The sequence below is a fragment of the Vitis riparia genome, chromosome 7 (assembly GCF_004353265.1).
Source record: "Vitis riparia cultivar Riparia Gloire de Montpellier isolate 1030 chromosome 7, EGFV_Vit.rip_1.0, whole genome shotgun sequence".
Lineage (NCBI taxonomy): Eukaryota > Viridiplantae > Streptophyta > Magnoliopsida > Vitales > Vitaceae > Vitis > Vitis riparia.
In genome coordinates, this window is record NC_048437.1 from 27408572 (window position 1) to 27420096 (window position 11525).

At 34.9% G+C, this 11525-nt stretch overlaps 1 protein-coding gene across 3 annotated transcripts; it reads right to left on the bottom strand.

Annotated features, from left to right (window-relative positions):
* Window positions 1–1145: 1145 nt before the first annotated feature.
* Window positions 1146–11433, bottom strand: LOC117917672 (DNA mismatch repair protein PMS1). 3 transcript variants are annotated; one of them, XM_034834021.1, is made up of 12 exons: window positions 10294–11433; window positions 9900–10191; window positions 9011–9334; window positions 6622–7881; window positions 4803–5083; window positions 4585–4711; window positions 3610–3678; window positions 3058–3131; window positions 2657–2722; window positions 2187–2290; window positions 1829–2010; window positions 1146–1539 (listed from the first exon to the last, which is right to left on the bottom strand). In XM_034834021.1, the coding sequence occupies exons 2-12, from the start codon at window positions 10140–10142 to the stop codon at window positions 1378–1380; spliced, it is 2892 nt and encodes a 963-aa protein (XP_034689912.1). In that variant the 5' UTR covers window positions 10143–10191; window positions 10294–11433; the 3' UTR covers window positions 1146–1377. The 3 variants fall into 3 exon arrangements, 2 of the variants coding, with proteins under 2 accessions (XP_034689912.1, XP_034689913.1); XM_034834022.1 differs by lacking the exons at window positions 1146–1539; window positions 1829–2010; window positions 2187–2290 and adding an exon at window positions 2306–2562; XR_004651738.1 differs by lacking the exons at window positions 1146–1539; window positions 1829–2010; window positions 2187–2290 and adding an exon at window positions 4304–4502.
* Between the last annotated feature and the right edge of the window lie 92 nt (window positions 11434–11525).

Genomic DNA, 11525 nt, shown 5'->3' on the forward strand with positions numbered 1-11525 from the left:
GCCATCCAAATAACTTATGTAAAAATTTATAAGCAGTTTTGCTTCTCCAATATTTTTATAATATCAATTCTGTATGTTTTAGTAACAAAAAATTTAATTCTTCAATTGAAATTTTAGGCTTTATTTGATAATTATTTTTTAAAATAATTTTTTATTTTTTAGGGAAAAAAATTAAAAATATATATTTGACAACCAAAAAATAGAATATGAAAATGAGTTTTCACACAATAACGTAAAAATAATTATAAAATAAAAATCTCTTAAAATAATTCAAATTTTATGTTATCATTGATTAAAAGTAAGACTTGAATGATTAAATATAGTATTTTTGACAAAAAAAATGTATGAAATTTAAATTGTTTTTAAATAAATACTTGAAATTTGTATTTTATAAATTTAAGTTTGAATTTTTTTTTTATATGAGTGTAGAGATAAAAATAGGAAACATAGTATTATCATCGAATATTTTTATTATTATTTTTATTTACATTTTTAGGGTTATTTTAAAAAAAATAATACAAATATAAAAAATAATTAAAAATAGAACACAATAAATTCTATTTATTTTTAAAACATAAAAAGATAGATTAAAAATATTTCAAATTTCAAATTCTTAAATAAACTTTTATTTTAAAAACATCAAATAATTTTAAAAGAATATTCTAAAATATTAATTTTTTTAAAATATTTTAAAAAACACTTCTCAAAGAAAATAACATACATTTTTTATTTTTCATTTTCAAAAATAGAAACTTCCACACAAAAATAAGATATTTTATATAAAAAGTACAAATTTTACTTGCATTTTTAAAAATCACTTTAAAATATTTTAAAATTTGAGGTAACAAATTTTTTTTAATAGTTTAATTTTTTAGGCAAATCTTAAAATAATGACCTTTTTCATAGAAACAACTCACAATTTTTATATTTTATATAACAGTTACTATAATTTTCTGATTTTAAAAACAAAAACCAAAACTTAATTGTCATGTTAAGTACCAAAGCCAGAAATAAAGGAAAATAAATTAATAAAAATGGAGGAGAGGTGGGGAACATGGTGGCGCTACAACATCTACAAAAAGCATGAAAAGCAGGCTTTGAACCACAGCATTTGGGCTCCAGTGTGACTGCGGGGAACGCTATCCTACCACCAGGAAAGCAATGTTAACTACATTGATGCAAAAAAATGAATCTCCCTTCCCCATATCAATGTTAACAAAGCTGCTAGGATTCATATCATATCTGTAAGAAAAAGATGGGTTTTCACCTTCAGGGGAAGACCAGTGTTGCAGTTATTGTAACACATCACTAGATTGGGTGCTTTACATTCTTGTCGGGCAGATGGTGGCAAGAATTTACAGAGACAACAAAAATAAGTTAAGAGAGGGGTGGGCATGGTTCATTGATGCAGGGTTCATCCACTGTTGTATCATTTGAATGTACTTTGTAGACGGTTGTTAAGTCGACCAAGTGTCGCATGGTCGGCCTACCATGTGGGCAATTCCAGGGTGACTTCAGGTCTGCAAGATGCTCTAGTATCTGTAATAATCAAGTGCAGTACAGAAAAATGTGAGCAGTTTTAAGCCTACGTTTAAGGATGCAAAATGCAAATATTGATAGGATATCCTGAAAATTAAATTGGTAAAAATCAGAAGGGCATGGAATTCTAATAGGATTTCTTCTCAGATATTAGAGGAGACAAAAAATAAAAAAGCACTGGCCTTTGCAGCTTAATATGAGAAATATTAAGTTACTAATTATGCCCAGAGTTCTTATTTTGTGCTTTTTCCTTTTTAGAAAGTAATATAATAAAATGTAGAATTACTACCCTCTGCATCTCTTTTCTTCCAAGTGGATCTCCAATCATAACAGATGATCTGCAGGCACGTGATGCTAGCATTGCACGGACTCTTGATGGGCAAATAGAGTCACAAGTATCCATTTTGTAAGTACCAAGGATTGAGCATTCCCCTTGACCATCAGCAAGAGTAGAAATAAGCTCCTTAACATCTGTTCAAAGAGATGTGATTATAATCTTGTGCACACTGCCATATTTACAAGATAACCCTGTGAAACTGAGAGAGTACTGCATGCTCAGGTGCAATATCAGACTGACTATTGGATAATGGCTGCCTGCTTAAATATTTTATAATCAACATACCATAGTTTTGTCTCAAAAGGATTACCTTCAACTCCAAAAGTTATGTTTTTACTGAAGGGAACAGCTTTTAGTTTGAATCTTTGCCCAGGAGGGGCATGTAGATCCTCTTCCAAAGCAAACCCATTTTTCCTGATAATGGAGAATACCAGAATGCACATCACAGTCAGAGAAAAACTATACTAGGTCCAGGAAAGAACAAGAAAAAATTGGGGGGAAAAAACAAAAAGAAAACAGAGACACCCAAAAAACTTAAACCCTGGGCTACTGGTAACTGTAAGAAATTGAATTACTCAAGATGCATTTCCTACCTGAAATAGGATAAATGAATGTGATGAAAGTTTGCAAACAAGAAAAGGCAACTGAGAACTAGCTTATAACTTCAACAACATAATTTTGGAGATCTTCAAAGAAAACAAGTTCACATGTCTCAGGGGGGAGAAAGAGAGTAATGAGCTGCTGAGAGGAAAAGAATAAAGATTCAAATGAAGACTGCACCTGATTATATTCATATGTATGGAAGCAATTACTTCTTCTTCAGGAGATAGGTCCAACCTCAATGGCCTACATATATGAAATGAGAAGAAACAAATCAGAAGTTACTGTATGGAAAAAAAGTTTCACACAAGCAGAGGAAAATGGGAAATGCATGAGGGGAACTACTGAAAGGTGAAGAAAGTAAGGTCACCAATTCCAAAACATTTAAGTGTTTTTATGATCTCAAATAAATAATTAAATATATAAAAGTTTTTGGTTTTAAACATGCTTTTTGAAAATAAGAATGAGCAATCCATTCATCCTACAATGTAATTCCATGTCACTGCAATAAGTACCCTATTGTGTAAGAAACACAAAGAAGTTCAATGGAAGTAACTTCATGAATATTCTGAACACCATACCGAAGCAAAGGCTGCTGGTTCAAGACAGTTGATTGTGCCAGATGCTCAAAATTGTATTTTTCATCTGCAGCATGCTGAAAAGAGAAACCCATATTAAGATTTTGATTCTCATGAAAAACATGCAATTAAAATCTGGAAAATTTGAACATACCCACCATATGTGATATGTAAACTCAAGTTTTACATGAGTTTACTGTTGTATTCATGAAATTAATTTTCCAAAGAATGAATTATCTTTCTTCCATTTAATTTCTTTCTATAATGGTACACTGTTCCATGTTTTATCCTCTTTTTCAGGATTGTGGCCATCACTGTATCGATGAAAAACTCACTCCATCATCATACACTATAGCTGGGTTTATCAGTATCAGACTGATCTCTGTTTACTTGCATAAGCTAATTCCAATGAACTTGGAAGCCTCTTCCAAATCACATGATCTTATCTACTAGGATTTCGCTCCAAGGTGGCTACTACATTTGCCATTAGAACATAAATGTTCCACTAAATGTAGAATTGAGAAATAGAAGTTCAGAAGCATGGAGGGAAATTACCTGATCCACAATAAATAGATCTTGATCTAACTTTCCAATGATAAAACCAAGATTGAATTGCCCAATCACCTATGACACAAGAAGAAATGTTGCTCATGACTAATATTATTAAGTCTAAAACCAAAGATAAACAAGCTATGCATATAGCTAATGGCTAAGAATGAATTAGAATTATAATTTCTAGGACAAGATACCCCAAAACTCTAAGAGACAAGCTTTAATTATAAGCATAGCTGATTGTAGATGAGAATTACTAGGATAAACTTAGACAAAAGCAACCTCAGAAACAAAAGTTGTTTTCTTAACAGACATTTGTCAATGACCAGAAAGCAAGCTCATAAATCTTAAATTAGTGGCAGGAAAAATAAGTAGACTGGCTTTATTGTGTGCTTCCAACTATTTTCAATAGTATCAGATTGTTGAGTTCTTGTTCTGCACTGTTTGTATACACACCTATATATGCGCCTAGAATGTGCATTCATGTAGTACATATGTAGAAAACAAGAACCAGAAAGGGATAAAGTTTCAGCAAATAGATCCAAAATGGCCCAGAAAAATCCAGACCAGTTTCTCTGGGGCCAACAAGTGTATGCTTGAAAAATTTAACAACAATTTGAAGCACTATAAGGTGGCTTCACGTTGATGGGGAGACAAGCCTTAACCCAAATCCAATTCATTTGAAATCATCATTTACCCAAAACCAACTTCTTTAGAGAAACACCCGGCCTCTGCCTATATATTTTGGCAGTTTGACCAGTTGAGCTATATTTAGCTAGCTTGATGAAGAGCATGCGTATCTCCCAAAAAAGGGTCAAAAGCCCAGCAGAGTGTTTCTGGCATGGCATCAAATTTTCCATATCAATGGGAAAAAAAAGATTGCCTGCCAAGCAAACCTGGCATGGTAAACATAATTCTGCAGTGAGCTAATGTTTGAAAGCATGTGTATATAAAAATATGAAAAAAAAAGTGTACAACCTTCATTCTTCCAAAGTCCTGTTTCTTGAAAAGTTTCTCCAACTCGGTAGTAGCTGCAGCTAGAGCCCTTACTTTTCGCTCCTCATTTTCAGGTTGAGAAAACTCCAGTGTTGCAGCAGAGTAGCACCTATCAGTAACCATTAAGGGCTAAATCACTCAAAGAGCAGAATGGAATTAAGCCTTTTCCAGTTTTGAAGGGAAGTTTCCACTTTATAAACCTTTCAGTCGTTGTTCTTCCACATTTATAAGAGCTAGATTGCAACCTTGACAACCTCTGATGCCTCCTTGTCCTTAACTCTTCAAAACTAAATTGCAACGTGGAACATATCTTCAAATCAGAAGAAGGCATAGGAGTGTCCAGTACAGGAGTGTCCAGCACAGGAGTGTCTTGCACTGCAGAAGCTACAGCTGAAAGATCTGAAATATTTTTTTCTTCACTCAGTGAAGCAGTTGTTGCCACATCAGCAGGAGGCAATAGTGTTTCATGATTCTCCAAGTCCTAGAAAATGGAATAATTGAACTCAGAAACAGAAGAACTCAAACTACAATTAACAATTAAGAGCAATAAGTAGATATTGAAGGGGACATCCATGATTACCACCATATAATTTCTAACACATGACCACAGTTTCAAAAGGGGCATAGGTATAGAATGGATTCTCATAAAGTTCCTAGAAACTATTACTTGAACCTATTTTACTCTGGAGGATCATATTCTCTTTCTGCAGAAGTACAATATACAAAATGTTTTAGCTCAGAACACCAACATAAAAACTGATATTTTTTATTGCTCATAGTTCCAGTCAAATCACCAAAATGAGTACCCACCAATTATCTCAATTTACCAGCTTCACAAACTCAGAACTCATGTTCTGCACATGAGATGAGGTGAATCTATATACTTTATTTAAACTATTGCACAATCAGTTCCAAATGCTTTATTTAAATCTCAAACAAATGTGGTTGTAAGGATTTTGACAACATAGGTATTTCATAGTACCCAACTATGCCCGTTGATTAAATTAGTCATATCCAAAATTTATCAACAAAATCAGAGAATTTTAGTAATCCATTGTGTCAAGTTAAAAAACCAACTTCCCAAGAACTGCCAAGTTTCTCTACCGATATAAGTTATGGAGTCATGATTGAGCGTTTTAAAACTTAGCAAATGCTGGATACAGGATAAGTGAAGAAGAACATAAATCAAGCATTGAGGAAGAAAATACCTATATGAGCAGTGGGCCATATGTATCTAAAATATTACAAGAAGAAAACCAAAGAGGAAGATCGAGGTTTTTACTTAACATCAGGGGATGTATTACATTTTGTCTTACCTAGAAACTATAGAAAAAAGTTCGAAGATTATGCCTTATGGTGTTTTTCCAATGCATGTATGCCAATTGAATAGCCTTTGCAATGCTCTTATAACTCCTCTGGTCAATAATACTACCATAAAAATTGTGTACTACACATGAAGCAGGTAGAATGATTAGGTTAGTAATTAAAACCTAACAACAATCTTCAAAGCCAAGTAACATCAGGTTATCTAAACATCTGTGGTTTTGAAACTCAAGGGTTTTCCACAGTGAACAGGCAAATAGTTATTTTTTGACTTCTCAAGGCATTATGGAAGATATACAAAAGTTATTTGGGTAGAAATATGTTGCCTTAAACTGTTGGCATTGGTATTTTTGAAAATAAATAAACCATTGAAACATCTTTGCCTGTCAATTTCTACAAACATGCCAGAATTCTTAGACAACTTCCTCTATGTTCTCATAAACAATCCTTTATTACAATGGAGTGAAAGAACCTGAATAATTTTTTAACCGCATCACAAACAAAGCCCGCTGTGCTACAACTTCAGGCTAGAAACTACATTTTTTTAGATCAGAATAGATGATTACATGTGTGACAGGAACAAGCAAAGAATATAACATATAAAAATGGAAAGGAGATATTGTCAGGTTTTAATCATAAAAACAAGCGCACTTTTAAACTTTAAGTGTGGTTCAGCAGGATTACAGATTCTCATACCTCTCCAGCTTTCTCATCATTAATGTTTCCTCCAGAATAATGTGGGTTTTCAGTTGCATCAAAGGCGCTGTCTACTCCAAGAAACTTGGAAGGCTCACTCTCAATAATTCCAGCAGAATCATTAGTTTTCTGATGGTTAACAAAGGATCTTGAAACCAGAGCATGCATCTCAGAGTTGCTTTTCTTTAACTGACACTTAGGGGTTTGGTTTCTTAGGAGAGGGGCTTCAGATAACACTGTACTAATATTTTCATGCTTCCTTTTATTTACTGTTACAAATTTGGATAGTGATGATTGAAAGTAGCTTGAATGACTGGATGAACCTTTATTTCCAAATGATTGAATGTAGCTTGAATGACTGGATGAACCTTTATTTCCCACAGCGCCTTTTACAACCATTTCTGAAAGAGATAGAACTTGGTGATCAATTGTATCACTATTGATGGTCATTGTCGTTTTCTCACTGTCCCACTTGGGAAAGCTATCTGCCTTCTTAATACCATGGACTCGAAGAGAAAAGTCCTTCTCAATTGAATCTTTGTCATAACTGTGGTCCATTTCCTTGACAGCATGCATGTTCTCAGTGCTACTTTTGACCATCTTTGAAGGAATTTGGTCCTCTGTAATTTGTTCCTCACTGTGTGCTTCTTCCTGAAGATCACTGCCATCTGGAAATAATTGTTTCGACGACGAAAGAATTTGTGTTTGAGGAGGATTTAGTTCAGAATTATCAGTCTCCTCTGTAGGCTCCTCAAATCTATTAACAGAATAACTGGTGAGACTTGGGGAATAGATTTTTTCTAATCCCTCTCTTAGGGAGTGCAATATGGAGCCTTCATCAGAAAAGAATATTTTTCTTTTGTCCGGTGTTACATTGACATCATATGCTCGAGTTGGAACAGTAAAATTCATTATTGCAATGGGATACTGCCTGGAGTTTGCTCCTTTATATAACTCATTCACAAGCTTGCCAACTTTAGGCATATCTACCGGCCGACCATTTACAAAAAAGAATTGTCTATCTCCCAAAGTCCGTCCACTGCCATATCCAGACTTAGAAACAAAGCCATCAACTTTGGAACTGTCAGACAAACATATATTCAGAGGCTCTAAGCAGTTGAAGGTGTTCATGCCAAACACTGTTATAATGTTATCTTTCAGGGAACCACTACCTTGTGTTTTAAGAACCATTGATTTCACATTTTTTCCAGTTGTATTGGTGCAGACTAACCGAACTCCTCTAGCAATAAGAGCGTAGGCCTGAAAATTAAGAAATAGCATGTGAATAAGATGGTGCACATTTACATCACTCAAAAATCAAAGTAAAAAGAGATAATTGATCCACTCATTCAAGGGAATATCACATAGCTGTTTTGCTAATAAAAAAATCCAAATAGCTATTTTTTGGTCACTTCATAACCCCTCAAGTCTAAGCACTGGGAATGGAGAAGCTGAAGAATACCCCCAATCAACTGGAGAGATTGCCCCTATGTAAATTAACAAGTTTCAAGATGGTAATGCCTCATACAACATGATATACATATAATAAGTCACGTGATAGCAACTAGAAGTGTAGAACATCAAGTGAAATGACATTCAAATTATAACAAACAAGAAAATCTTTGACAATTATGTTAAGTAGCATTTTCTGACACAAGAATCCGTGGAAAAAGCGTCTTTCTAGGTGGTGAACCATCATCATCATCTCAACTCCCCATGTTAATCATTGGAGCAACCACTAACATGCCAAACACAACCACCATTAAAATTCCACCACTGCCACCTTTTCCGCCCCACCACTACACCATGTCCATCCTTGCCACACTTCATTTTCACCACCATCACACCTCTACCATTGCCACTCTACCACCACCTCTATCTTTCCCAGCCTCCCAATATTGCAAGCATGATATCACACCTGCACCATCACCATCCAATTCCACCACTTCCAAGTTCCAACTCTTCCACCCTACCACTATCATCATGTTCACCATCGTCAACTTACATTTTCAGCACCATCACACCCTTACCATGACCACTCCTCCTCCACCACCACCACCACTTCTTTCAACTACCAGCTGCTGCAGGGGGTACTGGCAAGGTCCAAAAATTCATATCATAAGTGCAAAGGTTTAAAAGTTTCAGTTAATTCTAAGGAAGTATTGCATGATGATGAACTATCAAAATAAAGTCAATGTGACAAGGTGTTGTGCCAGTTATTTACAGCCACTGGAGCAACTATCATAATTTTAGAAATTATCAATACTTGGAAAACATTTAGCCAATCCCAAGCAGCTGCTGTAAAACCTGGAGAATGACAGGGATAAACCAAACCCATTTCTACTGTATCAAACAAACTCAAGCAATATGATGGAAAATAGAGGCTCACACTCAATAAAGAAATAAGCTTTCCATATTCCTTGCGTATGTTGCGACTAAATTCTTTGCTTCGCACTGGTAGATTGGAGAACAACTTCTTAACAGTGACAGTGGTACCAATTTGACGTGCTGTTTTCTTTTCATCTCTTAGTAAACCTGAATGATCAAAGGTCAGGTGTGTTGCAACCGATTCATTTTTTGTTCTTGTTTCGACAGTCAAATTCCCAAGTGCACAGAGGGAACTCAGTGCCTCCCCTCTAAAGCCAAAAGTGGTCAAGGATTGAAGATCAGGAAAATCAATTAATTTAGAAGTATGATGCTTAAGGGCAAGAACCTGCAAAAATCAAAGCAAGACGATGAATACAGCTAAGCAGTAAAATGCCAATGTTATACAAACAAAAAGCCATCATTTAATAGCTAATAGCAGGCTGAAATTGAAAAGTAGCAAACCAAACAGAAATAAGTTCTGAAGACATTGTTTTTTAAAACTTTTTTTTTTTTTTTTTTGTTGGTATGTAGTTGCTAAGAATGCATTGAAAATAAAAAATTTAGTTAATAAAACAAAGAAAAAAAATCAATATTTTGAATTCAAGAATTGTTATTATTAGAATTCAAGAGGAAAAACCCAAATTTCAAGTGCAAAATTTTGGTCAATTGGGTTGAGTTTTCTATTATTTGAAGGGGGAAAAATAGAATGATAACATCATAGCTAAATTTTTTCTTCCCTTTTCTCTGGGGCTATTTTGTCAGAAACCAAACAGACTATTTAATTTGAATACAGGCACTAGGCATAACTAAAGTTAAAAAGGACATAAGCTGTCGACTTAAACCACAAAATTCATATAAATTGAAAACAGAAACAAAGCACTCAATTCTTAAGCTAACAAAGCAAAAAATACCTTGAAATTATTCGGCGAAATGCCACAGCCATTATCGATGACTTGGAACCATTCTTGGCCGTACTCCTTCAAAGCGATTTCGATGCTAGTGGCGCCGGCGTCCAAGCTGTTCTCAACCAACTCCTTGACAGCTGAAGAAAGATCTAGAATCACTTGCCCGGAGCAAATACGATGAACTGCACCCTTATTTATGGCCCTAATTGTTGGAGACTCAGATTGTGCTGCTCCTTCCATTGAACTCATCACCTCTTCCAATCAGATAAAATCACGTCATCATAATCATTAACATTGCCTACAATTCGTATAAATAAACCATAGAATGTGAGGAATAGAGTGAAAAGCAAGAATGAGTTGAAAATTGAAATACAAGATCGACAAGAGAGAATACACAAACCCTAGTTCGCAGTTGCAGTTGTTAGGTTTTTTGCCGCCAAATGTTTAGTGTGTAATACACGCGTGAGAAGAAGGGGTAAAACTCAAACGACGTCGTTTAATTTGTTCCGTTTTCTATCTACTTCACCCTCTCAAAACGTTGTCGTTTATGGTTTTTTCCTGTTCGCTTTTCTCCGTTTTCTTCTGTCATAGAATAATACACTACCGTCTTCCTTAGTTTTTGACTCGCAGCTGAAATGTAAATTTTTAATGAATCACAGGCTCTTGGTTTTTCTCTCTTCAGGTGTTCAAATGCACACTTTGTCAGATTTGATCCAAAAAAGAAAGAAAAAAAAAACTGTGATAAGGACAAATCTTCTTCAGCAACGAATCTTCTTGTGTGGTGTATCACTGTATTGTCTTCAACCTTAATAGAAAAATGATGAAGAAAAATCATCACCATAGCCCAGAGGGTATTTCATATATATTTCCCATCATTCCTAGTTCATTAAGTAGAATATTTCGGTATTTTCTACATTATAGTTGTTCTTCCTTGTTTCTGCCCCAACCTTTCTTGTTTTTCTGCAGTGACGAGGGAGTTTGGGTCCACATCCTTAACCCTTGAGAACCCGAAACTTCCAACTTGTAATTATCACATAGAAAGCACCACATAGCTTTACCAGTTCACTTTTCAAAAGGTTCTTTTGTTCATTAAAACAATGTTCTGAATTTTGATTCATCTTCTACCTGTTACCAGACATAGGACAACAGGGCATAGACCCTCCGGTATAACCATGTAGCTCGATGCGTGATAAATATGATGATAGAAGACTCAGGAGTGATGGTGACGGCTATATTCAGTGAGATCATTTAGGTTGAATGAGCCTAATGAGTCAAGTTCAACGTTGCACACGACGGATTGGCCAAAAAGGCTTGGTGGAGTACGAAGTGGCTGGCAAATTTCAGCAATTGGTTGTCTTGGGAAGTGGCTGCACTGAACTTTCCAACTTTCATCAATGGAATTACATCTGTTTGAATGCCAACAACTGTAAAATACTCAGATAAGTGAAATATTGTGGTAAATAAAGTTCACACCGTTATCAAGTCAAGAACGTGGGAGAAAGGGACAGGCACATGCCTGCATAAAACTGCTGGCTATAAAATGGTATATAGCGAGATCCCCACAAGGATGATGAGACTCCAACATTAAAGTACTTCAAAGGATAATTAAAAAAAAAAATGTAAAGGATGTTG

What these genes read in the sequence shown, in the direction of transcription:
- LOC117917672 (XM_034834021.1), bottom strand. Translation starts at nt 10,142, where the DNA reads ATGAGTTCAATGGAAGGAGCAGCACAATCTGAGTCTCCAACAATTAGG. An exon ending in TTTCGCCGAATAATTTCAAG is followed by an intron (nt 9,335 to 9,899) that starts GTATTTTTTGCT and finishes TGATTTTTGCAG; the next exon opens with GTTCTTGCCCTTAAGCATCA. An exon ending in AGCTTATTTCTTTATTGAGT is followed by an intron (nt 7,882 to 9,010) that starts GTGAGCCTCTAT and finishes CTTAATTTTCAG; the next exon opens with GCCTACGCTCTTATTGCTAG.